Source organism: Canis aureus, chromosome 1 (assembly GCF_053574225.1).
Source record: "Canis aureus isolate CA01 chromosome 1, VMU_Caureus_v.1.0, whole genome shotgun sequence".
Lineage (NCBI taxonomy): Eukaryota > Metazoa > Chordata > Mammalia > Carnivora > Canidae > Canis > Canis aureus.
The window spans coordinates 29,750,324-29,772,850 of NC_135611.1; the positions used below are offsets into that span (position 1 = coordinate 29,750,324).

A 22,527-nucleotide genomic window follows, 5' to 3' on the forward strand; every position below is an offset into this window, starting at 1 on the left:
ACGTGGCACACATGCTTCTGTAATTTGTTTTTGTTCTCAACACTGTTTTTGAGATATATTGATAGTGCCACATAGAGCTCTAGTGAACTCATTTAAGTGCTCTATACTATTCCACTAAATGACTATACCAGAAAGTATTTGTTCATTCTCTCATTAACAGGTATTTACCAGTTCCTTTGGGGGAGGGGTTATTACAAACAATGCTAATATAACATTGTTGATTAGATCTCCTTCTCCATGCCAGAGACTCTCTTTACAGTACACATCCAGGGACAGACTTGCTGAATCTTGGTGCTATGCTTACCGGATAATACTAGGTGTTGCCAAATTGCTCTTTGGAAGTAGTGCCAGTATACCCTCCCAGCAGCACTGCCTCTTCCCACTCTCCACAGCCTTGCTGTGGGCATCTTAAGGGCTTTTAATCGTGGACTATCTGATGGTGTGCAATGGTATTTCCTTGTTTTGCTTTGCTTTGTTTTTATAAGCAGCATTGTCTAAAGTGAGTGGGGAGTGGCCTAAAAGGAAGAGAGGGAGCCTAAGAAGGGGAAATGTGAAGAAATCTCAGCAATTAGAGCTGAGAGCTGTTGTTAGAAAGGAATTTCTGATAGAAGTAATGGCTCATTAAAATAATTTCCACACTCTCTACACTAAATAGCCATTCATTTCCCTCAAGTCCTTTCTTTTTTTTTTTTTAAAGTTATTTATTCATGAGAGACACAGAGAGAGACAGAGACATAGGCAGAGGGAGAAGCAGGCTCCCCACGGGGAACCGATGTGGGACTCGGTCCCGGGACCCCAAGATCACAACCTGAGCCAAAGGCAGATGCTCAACCACTAAGCCACCCAGGTGTCCCTCCCTCAAGTCCTTTCTGATGTCAGATGCATTCTGTGTGTCTGCCCCATGGCTCATTGGTCAGTAGTGTTCAGACTTACTCTCCCATTTACTGAGAGACCCTACGTGGAGATCTGATCATTTCTGTAATGCAGGAAATTAATCTGAAAAAAAGCTGTTTCAGCTATTTCTTATTTTCAAGAAAATAAAAGTTTTAGCATAGAGTCTCATTAACAGCCACATAAGAAGTTGCCATGATACTTAGTTAAAGAAAACTGCAAAAATTGTGTTGTTAAAATGCGAAGGGGAAAAAGATCAACTTCTCTTTCTCAAAGTGCACTGATCTTTTTTTGAAAAAAGTTAAATATCTCATTCTTCTAAGATAGTATTTGTGATTTCAAATGGATACAAATTTTATTGCAAGTAGGTGATTTGATTAGATTCTAAATATCCTTTCATATGAAAATTCAGACGTAGCTTTCAGGTACTTTATGGTTCCTATCAATTATTTTTTAGGAGTTTAAATTTAAAAGTTTTTTTCCTATGATTTCATCCCAAGAATTTGCTCCCAATGAGAAACTGCTCTCTTCAACAAAGAGCAGAAGATGAAAATTAAACTGGTGTAGCCTTACTTTCTAGATGTCCAAAGAATCAACCTAAGGGAAGGTCGCCATGTGACAAGAATAGCATTCTCATTCTGTCTTTACCCTGTGAAAATAGGGAGATGCTTCGTTTTTATTTTATTGGCTAACTTATAAAAAATATGTTATGTATAATAACTCCTATTCTGTCTTATTTCACAGCAGTTTTCTATTGGTAGAAGGCAGGGATTACACCTATAATTAATTGCAACAGAAATTAATAACATTAAACACACACATGCACGCACACACACAGACTTTTCTCAGCAGAGGACCAGAAACATTTCTAGGGCTCAGAGGAAATTGTTAGACTGAAAAAAATACTTGCTATCCCATTGAGCTTTGTCCTCTGCAACCAGATACTTACTTGGGCTGGGAACAAGCTAAATTAAACCAAACAAACAATGGCAAAAGCTTTAAGTTAATGGAAGGAGGGAGAGAAAAGAAAGGATGGTTGTTGCATGAAATGACTCAGGGAGGCAGACATAGTTGATGGGTTTTCTAAGTGAACACTTTACTTAGCAGGTAAAGTCAGATATCCAAACTAGAAGAAATTGCAATAAAGCTTAGTGGTTAGGAGGGTGGGTTTTAAGAGTCAGGCAGACCTCGTGTTTACTAATTATATCACTTGGGCAAATGATTTAATTTATTTAAGCCTTAGTTTGTAGCTCTATAAAATGGTGGTATAATAGGACATAATATACCCCAAGGGATATCTGTGGAATTCGATGAGAAAATATATGTGGGTAAAGCACATACTAAGTGCTTGGTTACAAGCAGCTACTATGTACAAGATAGGTGAGTTAATTTTAGATAGACTAGCCTTTTTGAAGAACTATTGTATTCACATACCAATAGCACTTCTAAACAAAAGCTGGCAAAAAGCAATTAAATAAGTCAGTTTATTTGTCCCATGCAAATTTCTGATAAAATTAGCTTCAACTCTTTCTCTCAGATGTAATTTTAATTCAGTTTTTAAAAATTGCCCCAGGAAAGAGTAGTCATAAATGAAATCACCAGATACCAATAGGACAAGAAAAAAAGGGGGGTAGAGTGAAAAATGTCTAACACAACACTGCCTGCTTAGAATACTTAAAGAAATACAATAAACAAGAATAAATAAAATAACCTCACTCCTTTATCAACTGCTAATACATGTTATAAACAATAGCAAATCAAAATGTTTAATTAAAATACGCCATCACAAAACTTTACAATGCATTTCTTAGAGGGCTAAATAAAGTAGGGGTAGCTTAAAGAATTACTCCAGGTTAAAAAAAAAAAACAACCACAAATTCAGACAGTGTAGGGGCAAATTTGGGGGAACTATTTCAGAGTATTCTGAACAGGGATAGACTATCAATGCCCAGCACAATGCCTGGCATGCAGTAACTGTATTTGCTAAACTAAACTATAGATTTTTCAGAAAAAGCCATACAAGCTTTGGATACTCAGATAAAAATGAAATGGGCAGCCCGGGTGGCTCAGTGGTTTAGCACCACCTTTGGTCTAGGGTGTGATCCTGAAGACCCGGGATCGAGTCGGGCTCCCTGCGTGGAGCCTGCTTTTCTCTCTCTGCCTGTGTCTCTGCACATCTCTTTCTCTCACTCTCCCTCTCTCCCTCCCTCCCTCTCTCCCTCTCTGTCTTTCATGAATAAACAAATAAATAAAATTTTTTTTAAAAAAAGTGAAATATTACTTTTTTTTTCATGGTCATGGGGTTAAAGATCTTCATATAACAATTACTAAGCCATTAGAAATATGGCTCTGGGTTTTAGAGCTCCACGTCCCAAGGCTGGCTTCAATTTGAAAACTGGAAGATCTAGATGAGAAAAAGCCACATAAAGCTAGCTGGAGGTTTCAAAAAGGAAATGGATGATACCAGGTTCAGCATGAGTTTCACTGAACTGTTAGATGCTTTTCAAAGAATCACACAATGATTGCATTGCAAAAGCATTTTAGACGATCTTTTTGGATGGTAGAAATATCTTCGTATCATTTTGATCCTATCACAGAGAGAATGACATGGGGCATGCTGAGTTTTGTAGACAAATATAGTAGATTTTTACTTCCCCTTCCCCAAGTTATTAAGTTATTGAAATAATTTCCCAGTGAAGAGGATGGTAGTTTTCTGGTGATATTTGGAGACAGAATTTCTATTCAGAGCCCTTTCAGTAGGAGGTGGATTTCCAGTTAAAGACAGGTATGTCCGGGATCCCTGGGTGGCTCAGCGGTTTGGCTCCTGCCTTTGGCCCAGAGCACGATCCTGGAGACCCGGGATCGAATCCCACGTCAGGCTCCTGGTGCATGGAGCCTGCTTCTTCCTCTGCGTATGTCTCTGCCTCTCTCTCTCTCTCTCTCTCTCTGTGTGACTATCATAAATAAATAAAAATTAAAAAAAACATTAAAAAAAAAAAAGACAGGTATGTCCAATGGAACCCTCAATGGTGACACAGCAGGGGGCCTAACCAAAATTTATGCAACCTCCTGGTCTGTCTCCGCAGTGTGCAATGGATGACTTCCTAGTAACATGGTCTCCTCAGTGGCAATTCAAACTGCAGCTCAGAACTCAACACTAAGATTTTCCTACCGGTATATCATCAAATTTCTACATTGAAGTCTAGATAAACCTCACAACTTCACTAGTAATTGCATAACTATTGGACTGGCAAAAACAAACTTTCACAAACTAAGCCACTTAAATTGCTTTGGATGTCAGGGACACAGAGAGGTATCCCTAGACTTCTGGTACCCAGTGTAAATATTTAGTAAACAAGTCAGGTACCTTCAGTGACTGCAGAGAGTCTGAATTATTATCACAGTAGAGGATGATGTTGTTGGCCATGCTGAAACTTTCTCTCACTCCCAGGTGGTAAAACAAGGACGGCTGCCGGAAGGCATCACTCATCTCCACCACAGCAATATCTGCAAACAGAAAACAGAGCCCCCCAAAAGATGACACCCAAATAATGCCCAGTAAGCACATTTTGGTTTAACAACTTAGTATTCTCAAAGACGAAATGAGGAAATGATAGGGATTTTCCCTCCTCACTTATCACTGAATTTTGAATTTGCAGTTCTACCCGGAAGTGGTTTTAGAAAATGCAGCAAACCTGCATTTTCTTTTTACACATGAAAGGGATCACATAATTACTGGAAACTAAGTGAAGTCTGCAATGGTGGGATGCTGGAGCTAATGCTCTCTGTTAAATTTCAACATTAAAGCAAGTGAACTAAGTTTCCAGAAGCAGACCCACAGGAAGCTGCAGTAAGTGATAAATGTAAAATGAGATTTTAAAAAGCAAATGGGGGGGGGGGCATCTGGGTGGCACAGTGAAGAGGCCAACTCTAGGTTTTGGCTCAGGTCATAATCTCAGGGTCAAGAGATCAGGTCCTGAGACCAGCAACATGCTCAGCTCTCTATCCCTCACCTTCTGCACCTCCCCTCAAATAAATAAATATTTTAAAAAATAAAAATAAAAAAGGAAATAGGTGAGACTTTGAATTAACCCAGAGCTGATTTTATAACTTAATTAATTATTATTATTAATATCCAGCAAGTCCCTAGTATGTGTACTCAAAAAAAAAAAAAAAAAGCAAAGGTACAGAAAATTATGACTGAGAAGGAAAACATACCCACAGGTACAAATTCTACCAAAGCTCAGAGATGATTAACACCAAGGTAGTATAAACCTGATACCAATATTTGACAAGAATGTCAAAAAAATGACATATAGGTTAGTCTCAAACTCATTTTATATATGGACAAAAATATGAAAGAAAAATGAAAAAAATGCACCAAGCATTATATTGTAAGAAAACTAGATTATGGGTTTGAAATTTATTTTGGGAATGCATGGATAGCTCAATGGGAAAAAAAAATCATCAGCATCTCCACAGCTGCCCCAAGTGCTTTAATTAAACTTCAAAACCCATTTCTTATTAAAAATAATTACAAAATAAAAATAGAAGAGCACTCCTTTAACATGAAAAATAATCTATTCTGGGGTGCCTGGGTGGCTCAGTCAGTTGAACATCTGACTCCTGATTTCAGCTCAGGTCCTGGCTTCAGGGTTGTGAGATCTAACTCCATTATGCTGGGCTCTGTCCTGGGCATGGAGACTGCTTAGGATTCATTCTCTTTCTCTCTCTCTCCACCGCCAACTGCCCTACCCCCTGTTTCTCTCTGTCTCTCAATCTAAAAAGAAAAAAAATATATATATATATATGTGTATATATATATTCACAACAACTTCCAACTTTGTGTTGATAGATAATCCATGGAATTCAGGAAAAAGACAAGACAACCAATTATTCCCACTACTACTAGTCAGCTTTCTGAAAATTCCAGATAATGCAATAAGATTTCACAAAGTAAGGAAATAGAATACTATAAAATAAAATACACAATTATCATTACTCAAAGATGTTTTGGTTGTCAACCAAGAAACCCCAGTAGAATCAACTAAATAACTATTATAAGCAATAATATAATTTAATAAGGTGTTGAGCTGCAAAATTATTATGAAAACCAAGAGCTCCCTTTGTAATCATAATAAAGGTCTGGAAAATATAATGGCAAAACAATTCCAAAATGAAAATGTTAACATACCTTACAACAAATTTAACAGATGATGCTAATTTGTTAAAAATATTTACAATATGTGACAGGTTAAAGGTTAATATCACTATAAACCAACACTTATTGGTCAGGTTAGGACAAATAAGCAACCATAAAGACATTACAATAGAAAATTAGGCTATAGACATAAGCAGGCAAATTCACAAAAGAATAACTAAAATGGTAAATAACAAGAACTCTATACCTCACTACTAATAAATGCACATAAAGCAAACTCTAAAGTACCTTTTTTTTTTTTTTTGGTCTGACAAGTAGTCAAAAATATTAAAGAATGCCCAATGGAGATGCAGAAAAATGATACTCTTACATGCCAAAGAGAATTTTAAACTTCCTAGGACACTTAAATCCTTAAAGTTATGCACACTTTGGGGGCCAATAGCTCCATTCCTAAGAATTTACCCAGAGAAAATGTCTATAAATGTGGCGGGTTTACTTCTAAGTATGCCCACTGAAATTTATTTTTTACCATAAAAATGGAAAATACTTAAGTATTCATTAATAGGGAAATAGGTAGAGAGGTAGATATATAGATAAGATTCAAAGAGTGGTTTATTATGCATCATTGAGAACTATACTGTTGAATCACTATATTATATACCTGAAACTAACATAACACTGTATGGTAACTACAACAGAATTAAAATAAAAACTTAATTAAAAAAAGAAAACGGTATTGTGGAAGAATGTTTAGCAATGGAAGTAAATTCAAGGTATATTACAAAAAATATTAAGATATAATACATTGTAATGTATATATTCTACACATGTGGATTTAAAAATGTCTGGAAAAAATATACTTATGTGAATAGAAAAAGTGTCTGGAAAGTTGTAGACCAAAATGTAAACCATGATAATAGCTGTGTAATGGGATGGTAATGTAATTGTATGCGAAAAAAAAATGTCTGGAAAGTCTGGAAAGTTGTATACCAAAACGTAAATCATAATAATAGCATGTAATGGGATTGTGCATTATGTTTTCTTCTTTATTCCTTCTCTATCTTTTTACAATTTCCCTTATGAACAGTGATTACTTTTCTAATTTAGGAACCTATCAAAATAAAAGGAAAACACTAAAACCCCGAGTGACTTTGTAAAACCAAACTGCAGCACAAAAAATAACGCAGGCTCTTGAGAAGCTGTTTGATGCAGTTGGCCTTGTCTAATGAACGTGAGCTTAGAATTCACATTCTGTGAAGGAGAAATAAATCAGATCAAAAGGGGACTGAAGACAGAGGATTTAGCGAGGTTATGAAAAACGCAGCCAGGTCAAAGGAGCTTCAAAAGACTTTTTTTCAAGGCTAAAATGACTTAAAGACTCTTTAATAGAAATAAAGAGTTTTCTTTTGGGGTCCTTATTTCTACATCAAAAATCAGCACATGAGAAAATGAGTCATTGCATCCCACCTACACACCCATCTGCCTCCTATGCCCACAATGCTTCCTCCTCCCACAGATGCCAGCCAATCGTCCATCAGTCACAGTGCTTTAAAATCAAGAGACAGGGTAAAATGAGGCTGAAAGAAACCCAATGAAACAGTAGTTAATGAAAAACAAATGAGAGCCATGCAAAGAAAAATACTAGCTAAATTAAAGTAGCCACAAGAAGAGGGGAAATGGGTTATTTCCAGAGAATGGGCTCCTGGGATCTCATGCTAATCTTAATAAAAACACTGCAAGAGGCTTTCAGATTAAGAGAAAAACTAGACATTCAAAATAAATTGTACAAGCAAAATAAGGCATATTCCTTAGGTCTGAATGTCTAAGCAGGAACAGCTACATTTTGGGATGCTGTATAGAGAACATTAAAAATGCTTGTTTGGGGGATCCCTGGGTGGCGCAGCATTTTAGCGCCTGCCTTTGGCTCAGGGCACGATCCTGGAGACCCAGGATCGAATCCCACGTCGGGCTCCCGGTGCATGGAGCCTGCTTCTCCCTCTGCCTATGTCTCTGCCTCTCTGTGTGTGTGTGTGTGTGTGTGTGTATGACTATCGTAAATAAATAAAAATTTTTTAAAAATGCTTGTTTGTGTAATTTTAAAATATTGAATACAGTACAACTCAGAAAAAGAACAGGAATATTTCATTATTTAACAAAAATATCATTTTATCATGGCTACCTCCTGACCCTGATGGCTATCTTCTCAAAAGTAGTAGAATAAACAGGTGTAAATTATCTTCCTTTTGAAATTATCTTAAATCATGTCTAAAATGCAAAAAAAAAAAGATGTAATTATAGTAAACAAACACCTGATACTCCACAATTCTTGAAACTCATTTATATGAGTTACACTTATATTCACTTTATTTCACAAACATGTTTTTAGTAATTACTATGTGCCAGGCACTCCATGCTTATCAAATACTAACTCAGTCTTCATAAAACTCCTTCGTGCTAGGTAATATTATTATTTCAGGACTCTGAGGCAGAAATGTATAGATAATCTATCCAAAATCAGCTAGAAAGTAGTAGTACCACTTCTATCCTTTGAAGGATTTGAATCCAAGCAATCTAGCTGGAGAGTCCATGCTCTTAATTCTTCACTGAGCCACATTCTATACTTACAGGATATGGAGGTTCTCAAGATCACAACATAAATTTAGAGGTGTAAAAAATATTTGGGGACCAAAGCATATATTCCTGTCATGTATTTTGTGACCAAATGCACTTAAATAATTTTCTGGTTGAGTTCTTATGGTAATATTGTAAATAATACTGCTATACTTAAAAACTGAAAACTAAGTCTGTTTAAAAATATAGACAAGGGTATACCCGAGGTGTCATTTTTTTCCTTTCTTCCAACTGAGTTGATGTTAAATGGAGCACAAAATCAGATTTACCAAGGGTTTATTAAAACATAATAAATTTTTAGGGCAATAACATAAAACCGTTGTGCCTAATTGCATTTTGGTCACTAAATGGCAGTGATTCATGATCTGTTTCTTTTTTTATTTAATTTCTCCTTTATAATACCATATCTGTTAGTTAAATATCTCACATGAGCTTCTGTTGCTTGTAAAAAGCAGAGTTGAAGCAGAACATTAACGTTCAGTTACTTTTTATCTAGTCAATATTTTCCTTAGGCATTAGATACTGCTGACAAAGCAAGAGCCCAGTAGTGATCTGGCTTGTACTATAGTCTACAAAGTACTCCAAAACTCCATTATCAATGGAAACTTCCCACGTTATCACACAGAACTAGCCATTCAGTCATGACAGGTTAATCCCCCAAGATGACCTATGAATGCCAATTTAATTCTACAAATGTCCTGAGCACTTAACATATAAAAAGTTTTGTTATTTGCTTTTATGGAAGTTAAAAGAAAAAATTAACTGGATATGGTTTTTGCCATGAATTGGCAAATACTGACACAGGACAGATTGTAGCTAGTTCTGAGGATGTACAAATGGCAACCCTCCGGGGCCAGGGAGGCCAGCCCTGTTGGAAGGGATGATGGAAGCTGGTGTGAATGAGGCAGCAGCCTCATGTGAGTGAGGAGTTAGAATGGAGCACCTCAAATTGCACACAAAAAAGAGAAGCCCTCTGGGTGGTCCAGCAGTTTAGCGCCTGCCTTTGGCCCAGGGTGTGATCCTGGAGTCCCAGGATCCAGTCCTACATCGGGCTCCCTGCATGGAGCCTGCTTCTCCCTCTGCCTATGTCTCTGCCTCTCTCATGAATAAATAAATAAAATCTTTAAAAGAGAGAGAGAGAGAGAGAGAGGGAGAGAGAGAAAGAGAAACCCTGCACATCAAAGGCACTATAGAAAAAGGGAAGGGCTGAAAAAAAAAAAAAAAAAAGGAAGGGGCAAGGTGCCTGGGCTTGGTCACAGCAATGAAGCAAACTTCAGTAGGAAACTAAGTTCCCACTGGAATTTTCAATGGGTGAACCAACAGGGATCCCTTAGAGCAGACACCAATCCCCAAATACTTATGCCTTCTTAGATTCTTAAGGGAAGTGTATCTTGCATTCCATTGATTTTTCTTTTTCTTAAGTTTATTTATTTGAGAAAGAGAGAGAGAATGAACAGTGGGGAGCATAGAGGGAGAAGCAGACTCCTCACTGTGCAGGGAGCCTGTGTTTGATCCCAGGACCCTGAGATCATGACTTAAGCCAAAGGTAGACACTTAACTGATGGAGCCAACCAGGTGCTCCTCCATTGATTTCTGTATATAACAAACAAATAAAGGCTAATTACAATAAATCTATGGTATGTAAATTACTAAAATATTACTCATGACCTAGTAGTGCCCTAGTAGAGTCTTCTAGAGACTTGGAGTCAGTTTACTAAAATTTGGCAGATATACAATGTTGGGAAATTGCAAACCTTCTATTGCAGAGCTAAAATTGTGATTTTCATGAAGGATAGAAGAATAACCTACCATCATTGTGGTCTTGAATTAGTCATGGTTTAGCAATTCCTGCTATGAATTACTACCCATGTAGCTTCATCAGTATTTTATTATCCTGTATATTATTTAGTTAACCCTATCATGTATAATGACACATATTTGTGTCAACAGTAAACATTTTGGCCCATAATTTTCTCATCACTAAACTCCAATAAATATATGCATAATGATTCAAACATGAATCATTCTTATGTTGCTAAAGCAAATGTATATACATAATGTCCCCACCCCAGCCCTAATTTGCTTGTTCAATGGTTGTCTGATTATTAGACTGAGGTGGTGACTTTTTTTTTTTAAACCTAGAAAGTGAGGACTGGGAGGTAGGTGATCAGAGGTACCTGATCAACCTCCAGAAGCTTGCTTTTAAAAATACTAAGAGCCATGGTACCTATAAAAGGAAGGGGGGAAAGGAAATGGGAGACGCCTAGAGTAAGAAAGACACAAAAGGGAAAGAAAAAGGGGGAAGAAGAGGTAGGAAAGAAGGAGGGAACAGAAGATTAGTATTATAAAAACTATAGTCCCCTTGCCCAGACGATACCCACAAGAATCCAGTTCATGATGCCCTAGCTTTAGAGAATGTGAGAGGGAAATTAGCACACATCCATAGAAGGCACCCAGCCCAGAGTGGCAGGACCTAAAACCACAGCTCTCTGCAAGGAGGAGATGCAAACTCAGAAGAGTAAACCACAGAGGTGAAAAGCTGGAAGGGGAATCATCTCTCCATCTTCCCTCTCATCTTCCTTGAGAGGAGTGATAAACATGCAAATGACAGACAAGCTGTTTCATGACTTCCAGGGTTTGAATCCTAATTAAGTTTCTGGATGGGTGACTTTGGAAAATACCTTAAGCTCATCTAGCTTTGGTTTCCTCAACCGTAAATTGAAAATAATAATAGGTATTTACTATACAATCAAAGTTATTAGGATTATATGGGCACTAAGCCCAGCAAACTCTCAATATATCATTATTATAAGGAGCCAATATAAGAAATGTTAATAGGAGGGCACCTGGGTGGCTCAGTCGGTTAAGCATCTGCCTTTGGCTCTGGTCACGATCCCAGCGTCCTGGGATCAAGCCCCACATTGGGCTCCCTCCCTGCTAATGGGGAGCTTCTCCCTCTCCCTCTGTCCTTCCCCCTGCTCACGCTCACACATACACTCTCTCAAATAAATAAATAAATAAATAAATAAATAAAGGAAGCCCTTTGAACAATTTAACGTAAAAATGTTATTAAAGACAGGCTAAAATAGGCCTCATATGAATATTTACAGAAATGAGTTTGAAATTAAATTATGAAAACACACAAAGCCAACATAAAGAATTTTGACTTGATTCTATAATCAATGGTGATCCATCCATATCTATGAGTTTTGAGAAGGGATGTGGCAGGATCAAAGTTTGGGGAAGATAAACCTAGATTTTGTGGATGGATGAGCGATAAAACAGACTGGAAGCTGACACATCAGTTGGGAGTCATTTAAAGGAGAGTATGCCCCTAAGCTAATACTGAGACGACAGGGCAGGGAGTTCAAGGAGCTCAAGAGGCTTCAGGGATTTGGTGGATGCATGATAAAGAAAGAATTAAATTAATCATATCAGGGCAGCCCGGGTGGCTCAGCGGCTTAGCGCTGCCTTCAGGCCAGGGCGTGATCCTGGAGATCCAGGATCAAGTCCCACGTCAGGCTCCCTTGCATGGAGCCTGCTTCTGTCTTTGCCTTTCTCTCTCTGTTTCTCATGAATAAATAAATAAAATATTTTTTTAAAAATTAACCATTTCAAACTTGAATGGTTAACATTTATGGCTTGCCATTAACACAAATTAAAGAAAAAATACTATCCTTTTGGTAGGAATTTGACTTTGGATTGAGACACATTAAACATTGTGTGTGTAGCTCACAGACAGCTGTCATCCTGAATCTCAGCAGAGATCAGACTCAGACAGATATAAGAATCACAATGATACAATAGTTGAAGTCGCAGGTTTAAGTGAGATTGACAACTTAGTATAGAGAAAAATAAAAGGCATCAAGGATTCAGGAAATCCCTTCCTCATCATTTACCTAATAGAAACACAGTTCATCAAAATACATATATGTTCATAACAGCACTATTTCAAACCATCAACAGTAGAAGAAGTAAAGGATGCTATACAGAAACAATGGATACCATATAGTAATGAGAATTTAAAAATCTATAACTACATGTGACGACATGAATGAATCTCAGATTGTTAAAACAATTTGGATATAAAAGAGTAGATACTTTATGATTCTGTTTATATGAGGTTCAAAAAATTCATATTATCAGATACTTTGGTAGAAGAAAATGGCTGAAAGGGAACTCAAGAGATCTTCTAGGGAGCTAGGAAGGTACTGTGTCTTTTTTTTTTTTTTTAAGATTTTGTTTACTTATTTGACAGAAAGAGAGAGCACAAGCAGGGGGAGCAGCAGAGGGAAAGGGAGAAGAAGCAGGTTCCCTGCTGAGCAGGGAGCCCTATGCAGGGGGCTTGATCCCAGGATGCCAGGATCATAACCCAAGTCAAAGGCAGATGCTTAACCAATTGAGCCACCCAAGCACCCTGGTTCTGCCTCTTGATCTGGGTGCTGGCTATGCAGGCATGTTCACTTACAAAAATCAATTAATCTCTGGTTAATAATTTTGCCAAGAGTGTTAAAAGAGGACTGTATTTAGTTTCCTGTAGCCCACTATAACAAACCCATAAACTTGGGTCCTTAAAACAACACAAAGTTACTCTTTCACAGGTTTAGAGGCTGGATATCCAAAAATCAAAGTGTCAGCTAAACCAGGGCCATGCTACCACCAAAGGCTCTAGAGCAGAATCTACTCCTTGCCTCTTCCACAATCCAGCAGTTTTGGGGCATTCCTTAGCTTATTGTGTGTATGTCTGTGGTGTCCAACTGCCCTCTGCCTCTCTCTTAGAAAGACACTTGTGATGGCATATAGGGCCCATCCCAGTAATTTGAGATCATCTCATTATCGAGACCCTTAATTTAACCATATCTGCAAAGACCCTTTTTGCAAATAAAGTGTCATTCACCAGTCTCAGGGGTTTGGCATAGACATTGGACCTAGGAGTAAGGAACATTTTTTAGCCTAACACAAGGATTTAAAAGGTGAGTACAGCAAAACTAAAGGTAAGGGAACAGAGGTAATGAGCACAGACGACTCTCCAGAAGAGGAAGAGAAAGGAAAAGGATTAATATTTACTCAGACCCACAGTAGAGATTTTTACATGCAATATGGAAACCAAGAGATCAGACAATACTTTAATGAGGTACTAAAAGTTTTTAGTTTTAAGGTGGAGTACCTGGACATCAGTAGCAACAGGAAGATGGGGGATGGGGGGATAGCTAACTAACAGAGACAATCTCTATATTCTCAGATGAAACAGATAGGTTTGGATTTAAGTTGAGGAGAAAAGTTAGCCTTGGAAAAAAGAAAGGGATATTCTAAGGGCAAGAAAAAGGGAAGTAATGAAAGGCAAAGACCAAGAAAATAATGAAGTAAAAGGAAGACTAATGAGATCCTTCAATTAAGGTGATGACTCTGTCCAATTGAACTGGGGTGCGGTGGCCAACAGAAAGCAAAGCCCTGCCCAGGGATGGTAGGGATGACCCTGTGTCCTGGGGCCATCACTAGAAACATGCTTCAAGGCAGCACTAACCCTGCTGTTAGAAGTGGTATCCTATTATATTTCTTTTTTTAAAAGAAATTTATGTCAGCATTTCTATCGCTTGTGATAATAAGAATGCCAAATACTACAGCAACAGAAGAAAGATCTGAACCAAGCTTTAAAAGAACAAAAAACTCTATTTTCTCCCTTACTTCCATCTGCCTAAGATGAAAATAAAGAAGCATATGATGAAAAGAGGGAAGACAGAGAACAGATTTTAGTTTTATTCTGCTTTCTGGACATAAACAAGCCTTACCCAGGTATTAAAATTTCAGTATTACCAATGAATATTCTTGGCCACAAGGAAGACGGGGATAATAAAGAATCCTTCTCTCCTATTATTAAAGAATTCCCAGCACACAGCACTTTGATGGTGGTTTAGGAAGTGTTATTAAGAGAGCCCTGTAAATGCTCTAACGAGATTCAGACTTCAAGTGAATCCTTCATATCAGCACACAAGGAAAGTAGATAAAACACAATTTATATCTTTGGTGCACAGCAAGTGCTTTATAAAGTGACATTTCCTTGGCTATGGGCGTAGAAGTCCTCAACCTAATTTTGCTTATTAAACAAATATAAGCAGGCCCTACATCAAAAAGTGTTATTCTCTTTCCATTAAAATAGGGTTCAGTCTAAACCTTAAGAATTTTTTTTTAATGTAATGGCAATAACTATAGACCTGGTCAATGATCTATAAAGAACAGGTAATATAGAAAAGTATAAGGCAAAATTAACTCTCAAGTTTATTATGTGACAGGGCCATGCTGCATATTATAGCAGAAATAGGATATGAAGTGGCTTAGATGGTAAAAATTTCTTTACCACCACTAAAAACTATTTTTCTCTCTGAAATTATTACATTTCCTAAAGGTATACTGGATTTAGGAGTCTATAATCATAAATTTAGATCTCTATAAACTCATTTTATGTAATAAATTTCAGTACGTAAGTAATCAATCTATTTTCATCAGATGCTGTAAAGGCTATACCTAAAATTTTGAACAGGCTCTTTTAGAGTTTACTCTAGCTTTTATTGTGGTTAAGATGCATGCCATTTGTGGGAGAGAGAAATCTCTCATGTTTAATTTTAATTAAATCGGCAAAGCTGTCTGCGTTCCTGCCTCAGTGGTGTTCCTGAGCACACAGCATAGCCCTTTGTATCAGAATCTTACACAAGAGTCCTTCCTGCCAGCTAGAACCAATAATCTGCCTCTTTTAATTGGCACTTATATTAAGTTGTGTAAGGTTGCAAAAGTTGATTTGTGATAATTTTTGAAGAGAATCTGATTGTGCTTCATGAAAGATGAGCATTCGGAATGACATATCATTTCCTAATTGTTTTATACATTTATAACTCACCCACACAAAGACAGCAGAAAGTGGTCAAAGGACACTGGAACATGATCTGACGGTGTTCTAAAGCAAAAACAGCCATGGCAATTTCATTCATGTTTGAGGTTGTTCTGATTGAGATTTCTTACATTCTAGGGAAAGAGCTGCAGTGTATGTGTGTTATATATACACATAAACAATAAAAGTCTCTACAGCAGTGTAGCACAAAGATCCAATCAGCAAAATTCAGATGATGGAAAAGTCTACAGGAGCAATGACCAGATTTCCTCACAAAATCATTACAAGGAGTTGGGAGAGTGAGAAAGAGGGAGAAATGAGATAGTAAAGACTTTAGGAACACTGTCAGTGACCATGTATATGCTTTATTTGCATTTGAAATAAAACAAACTTTAAGAACTCACGACATTCATGAGAGAATTTGACAACTGCCAAGATTTTTGTTGATATTAAAGAAATTATTTTAACTGTAGCAGGAGCCCTTATGGTTTAGAGGTTTAAGTAAGCGAACTGTAAGTGTATGGTGCCACACAATATATGCATTCATCATCAAAGAGCGTCATTCCTCACATAATAAGCAATTTATGTGCAAGCAATAAAAGCTCAACCTGTTCCCGTTCCGGGAAGAATACAGGGAGTAAAACAAAAGAAACGCAGCTCTCACATTACTTGTTCGGCAGAAATAGTTGCCCTGGTGAGCAGGCCACTTTGAAAGATTCTTTTTCCTTCTTGCATTTACGGCTGTCATCTCTTGTACTCATAAATCCAACTGGATCTAAGAAGCGTGAGTGAGTGCCTGGGAGCTCTACTGTGGTCCAGGATTCTAGTGCCAACAAGTGGAGACCTGAGTCGGAACTCATCGACATCTCCAAAAGATGCTGTGCTTTTCTGCTCTTTGTATTCCCTCAAAGTCACTTTCAACGCCTCATAAACAATCAGCATCTAGTCAAGATGTGAACCGCTTTTGTTCACATTTCTACATCTTCTTCGCAGAGTGTCTGTAATTCTGTAACACAGCAGATATGTAAATATGATTCTGCCAGTAATGGATTTCTTGCCACAATAATTTACACGCTGACACTGCATTTGAGTTCAACAAGTCATTTTGGGGGTTTTAAGGCTTCCTTCTTGAGGATGACCTACTGGACAGAGTGAACAGAATGAAAATGATTCATTGTTAAAGAATCCTTTTATTGCTGACTTGGGTGGCTGACCTTAACTGACTGTAATGGAATCGTCTGGATTTTTTTTTTCCTCTCTCTCTCTTCCAATTAAAATTAAATGTCAGGAGTCCACTTTCTAGGAAAGCTAAGGTTTGTTTAAATGTGACAGATTAATGCAATTACGAAAACGTCACTAAAACGGGAGCTGTCAGGACACCTGAAAGGCCAACCACAGTAAGATGAGGACAGGGAAGAACTGACCCACCAGGAGCCTTCTACTGGTGAAAATGGGATTAGACTGTTCCACAGATGCAGCAACAGACCCAAGAGGGACGGACACGGCGGCAGCCCCCCTCTGTGCATTCATCCCTAAGTTATGCCCTCCTACAGCCTTTTAATAGCCTCTTACCACCCCACACTGGAGGCTCGAGTTTCCTAACCTTGCTTCAATCTCAGCCATCAGACATTCTGGAAATGCTTCCTTGGCTCTCACATTTGTTTAAGAAGGACTTATCTCTTCTGTACAAGGTATTGTGAAGGGATTAAAGAAGAAATCAGCACCTTCCCCTCATGAGCTTAGAATCTCTAAGGGCCTGTGAGTTGCAGAAGTCCAAGGTCAGAGGAGAAATATGTAAATGTTCAATGGGGACACAGAGCACAGAGTTACTGATTCTGCTGGGGGTCTCAGAGAAGGCACTGCAGAAGCCACAGCTTCAAAGAAAGCCTTGAGAAATGGCTATGTTCAGTCCACAGACTGGGAAGGAGGGGGCATTTCTGGCTGCCAGATGTTGCATAATATAGGAGTTTCTCTCAGCCGGAACAATTGCTCCACCATCTAAGAATGGACATGTGCACAGTCTCCCTGAGAGTGAGGAAAGGCTTATCACTCTATCCGGGCTTCTTGCAGGAAGTTTATAAGCAGTGAAATAAATTGCACAATCATTTCTTTGGAACACATTGCAGTAAAAACACTTTTCTTACCAGGAGGGGAGATACTCATTCATTTTGTTTGTGCTTTTTTTTTTTTTTTTTTTTTTTTTAAGATTTATTTATTCATGAGAGACACACAGAGAGAGAGGCACTGACACAGGCAGAGGGAGAAGCAGGCTGTACACAGGGAGCCTGATGCAGGACTCAATCCCAGGACTCCAGGATCATGCCCTGAGCCAAAGGCAGACGCTCAACTGCCAAGCCACCCAGGGATCCCCTAACTTGTGCTTTTATACATTCTAAATGGCATTACTAAACACACCCCCTTCCCTTAGGTACCAGCTGGGCTGCCCCGTTACTATCTCCCCATGATTTCTCATCACAACTTACTATAATATGTACACTTGCTTTTCTAGAAATAAGGCTGTCTTGGTTAAAACTCCCAGGGGAGTTTAGGCTCCCTTCTCTTTGCATAGCTCCTCTCCCAAGCCTACAGCTAATGGTATATTGGTCTGTTCACTAGAAGCCAGGAGGTGCCTGGGGGCTAAACAGAAAACCCTGGTGGGAAGGGCATTTGATGATAAGGAGACAGCTTTTAATTCACACTGCTGAAGCAGAAGAGACAAAAAGAAAAATCAACCTCCAGGAGAGAGGATAAAATACAGGGCATCTGGATGGGTACAATAGCAAGAAGCAATCAGTTGGTGGTGTCTCCCTGACAAAGTGATGGGATCTGAGGGAGGTACAGAGATAAAGAGAGACTGAAATAAATGTGGCCCATCTGTGGTCAGCACTGACCAGGCATTATGAATAGCTGAGTGTTCCTCCCATCAGGTAGGGTGTGGCTGGCTGGAGTCAGGCTGCCCAGGTCTGCACTTTGGTTGTACAGCAAGCATTACTGGGGACCCAGGGCCTAAAGCCCCTCTTCCCCCAGCCCGTTTCTGTCAAATGACAATAATAATAGTCCCTGTCACAGAAAGGACTTAACAACCATGAACCCTTGATAAATATCAACCATCATTAGAAAGTGGGCCATGGGATTGGAAGGTACCCTCACACCTTATTCCCACCACAGAGAACTGTTAATAATTTAGAGATAGGTTTCTGTACCTCTCTGGTTTAGCAGATATGAACCAGGAGATAGGATATCTGTACAGTGAATTTCACTCTTCTCAACAGACCCTTTCGCTGCTTTGACAAAATCTCTAGTTGAAGAATTATCTTCAAGAAGTGCCCTAGATCATATGGAAACAATCAATATCTAGAGTTACTCTTTTGGGGTGTGAAGGGTAAATAACTTCAAGCCTCTCAGAAGACGCTAGAATAGCTAGTTCAATATATATCCTGGTTTGCTTCCAACAGTCCCAGATTATGACTGTTCTACTGTCATTTCTAGTAGAGACCCCCTCGCTCTGTCACCATAACAGGGCACTTCCTGCTCCGCTGTTTGTCACCTTTCATGGAGCAGTGGCAGCAAGAGGCCTGCAGCTACCAAAAATGTTAGTAAGAGTCCTCCCCCCTCTGCAATTCGGCCCTGGGGCTTTCAGCAGGTGAAGACCGCCGCCCTTGGCATGCCTCAGATTGCGCTCAGACACAGAGCTGCTTTTTCCAAATATCCCAGGCCAAGGTAATGAGAGGAATTTTACAAATGGCATGGAATAGAATCAGACAGTGTCTGCACTCTAGCCTCTTGCTCCTCCCAGTAAAATGCACTTCATTTTTTGGAGGGATTTTTCACCTTTTCTATGGTCATTTCTTGTGTGTGTATTTGTGTGCATGCATAAGTGCGTATATTTCCCGGTTTTTACCTTGCCCCTCCCTTTACATTCAAAGGTTTTTCCCTTTTCGGAATCTACTTCTTCCAAGTGCTCATCTTTGTTCTCTGTATTTCTGCTGTTTACTCACCATTTCTTACTGAAAATACCCATGCCAGGGTCAAGTGCCGTTCAGACATCAACAAGCCAGAGCTAGTTTTGGCAGCAGACCACGTGTCTCCTGAGTCTTGGACTAAAAGTCTCAAATGCTCTTTGGGAGCTGGTTTAAACCAGGCAGCCAAATCTAAAAGATGATATTCTCCCTATTTCTACTCCCATGTGATTTCTTCAAGAGCAAGATTGAGAAAGAAAAGAAAGAAAAGAAAAGAAAAGAAAAGAAAAGAAAAGAAAAGAAAAGAAAAGAAAAGAAAAGAAAAGAAAGAAAAGAAAAGAAAAGAAAAGAAAAGAAAAGAAAAGAAAAGAAAAGAAAAGAAAAGAGAAAGAACAGAAAAATCACCTGAAATTCCATCATCCATTATCTCACCATTACGAACCCCGACACTATTTTGACAATTCCTGAATTCGTGTTTATGTTAGCTTGCTTTTAGAAAATGTGTTACACAAATTATTTTCTTAAACTGCCCAGACTTGTGAGAAGGAGCTTGAGTGCTGCAGAAAAACAGGGCGATTTTTTGCCATTTATTTTAGATCCTATCACTATAAAAAAAAAAAGGTCATATTTTTCACTTTCCTTAGAAATAAGACTTAAATTAAAATGGTGATTTTTTTCACTTCTAGATCCACTATTTACTTTTTCATGTTGAATTCCCATCACATGATTTCTTATCAAAATTCCTTATAATATATACGCTTGCTTTTCCAGAAATAAGGCTGTCTTGATTAAAACTAAATGGACTATCAACATGAACCCAGGAATGTCATCCTCTTTACTAAATTTATAAAACCATAAAACTACATCTAGGTAAGTGATAAAAATTTAAATGTTGTCAATTCTCAGGACGCCTGGGTGGATGAGTGGTTGAGCATCTGCCCTTGGCTCAGGGCCTGATCCTGGGGTCCCGGGATGGGGTCCCACATCGGGCTCCCTCCATGGAGCCTGCTTCTCCTCCCTCTTCCCATGTCTCTGTCTCTCATGAATAAATAAATAAAATCTTTAAAAATAAATAAATGTTGTCAATTCTCAAAAAAATAGTGTATCTGTCCCTCAGTATCAATATAGTAAATTTTTATACAAATTTAAATGATCTTTTATTAAAATTTATCACATAGAAATACTAAGCATTTTGGTATACTTCCTTCTAAGCTTTTCTCTATACAATTATCAAATATACACACACATTCATGCATGCACATACCTATATAGTTTAGGGGCAAAACTGCAATTATTCTATATATAATGTTCTAATAGCCACTTATAATTGCTAACTTCACATCTAGGGAAGCTTGAATATGATATTCACAATTTGCTGTTGAATCAAGTTACTAAAAGTCTGGACTCAAATATTTAGAAAACTCCTGCAGCTAAGGCTAATAATACTTAGTGGTGACAAACAAAAAGCTTTCCTGCTAAGATCAGAAACAGGGAAAAATGTTCCTTCTCATCACTTCTTTCAACATTGTACTAGCAGTCCTAACATAATAAGAAAATAAATTAAAAGGCATAATGATTGGAAAGGAAGAAATAAAATTGTTCTTGTTCACAGTTGACATGATTGCCTACATAGAAAACCTGAAAACATTGACAAAACAATTCTTAGAATTTATAAGTGGTTATAGCAAGGTTATAGGATTCAAGGTTAACATACAAACATCAATTGCGTTCTTATATGCTAGCAGTGAACAACTGGATTTTAAAATTAAAAACACATCACCATTTACATTAGGACCCCCAAAATGAAACACTTAGGTATAAATATAACAAAACATGTATAAGATCTATGTGAGGAGGGATCCCTGGGTGGCGCAGTGGTTTAGCGCCTGCCTTTGGCCTAGGGCGCGATCTATGCTAGACACCGGGATCGAATCCCATGTAGGGCTCCCGGTGCATGGAGCCTGCTTCTCCCTCTGCCTATGTCTCTGCCTCTCTCTCTCTCTCTGTGACTATCATAAATTAAAAAAAAAAATTAAAAAAAAAAAAGATCTATGTGAGGAAAATTATAAAACTGATGAAAGTCAAAGAAGTAAATAGAGGGATATTCCATATTCATGAATAGAAAGATTCACTACTGTCAAGATGTCAGTTCTTTCCAACTTGGCCTATGGATTTAACAGAATCCCAATTAAAATCCTGGCAAATTATTTTGTGGAGATAAACTGATTCCAAAGCTTGTATGGAGAGGCAAAAAGGCCAAAAATAGCCAACACAATATTGAAGAACAAGGTTGGAGGTCTGACAATGCCCGAATTTAAGACTTACTAGAAAGCTACAGCAATCAAAACAATGTAATATTTGTAAAAGAACAAACAGATTGATGGAACAGAATGGAGGACCCAGAAATAGACCCACATAAATACAGTCACTTGATCTCTGACAAAGGAACAAAGGCAATACAGTGCAAAGATAGCCTTTTCATCAAATAGTGCTAGAACAATTGCACATTCACATCCAAAAAAATAAATCTAGATACAGACCTTATGCCCTTCACAAAAACTAACTTAAAGTGGATCACAGACCTAAAAGTAAAGTGTAACACTATAAAAGCACTAGAAGATAACATATGAGAAAATCTGGATGATCTTGGATATGGCAATGACTTTTAGATATAACACCAAAGGCATGATCCATAAAAGAAATAATTAATAAGCTGGACTTCAACAAAATTAAAAAATTCTGCTCTGCAAAAAACGATTTTAAGAGAATGAAAAGACAAGCCACAGAACGGGAGAAAATATGTATAAAAGGCATACCTGATAAAGGACTGTCACCCAAAATATACAAAGAATGCAAACTCAAAAATGAAAAAATACAGCCAGTTTAAAAAAATGGGCAAAAAATCTGAATAGGCATCTCACCAAAGAAGATAAATAGATGGCAAGTAAGCATATGAAAAGATGCTTAACAACACATGTCATTGGGGAATTGCACATTACAAC

At 38.1% G+C, this 22,527-nt stretch overlaps 1 protein-coding gene across 3 annotated transcripts in view; it reads right to left on the reverse strand.

The window, feature by feature from the left end:
- Positions 1-22,527, reverse strand: part of MAP3K5 (mitogen-activated protein kinase kinase kinase 5) — a 194,546-nt gene that overhangs the window by 130,895 nt on the left and 41,124 nt on the right. For all 3 annotated transcript variants that reach the window (XR_013377302.1, XM_077894294.1, XM_077894293.1), the window contains one exon: positions 4,259-4,398. Coding sequence is in view for 2 of the 3 variants with exons in the window: in XM_077894294.1 (XP_077750420.1) it covers positions 4,259-4,398 (140 nt within the window). In the remaining variant the exon portion in view is untranslated. The remainder of the gene's footprint in view (positions 1-4,258; positions 4,399-22,527) is intronic.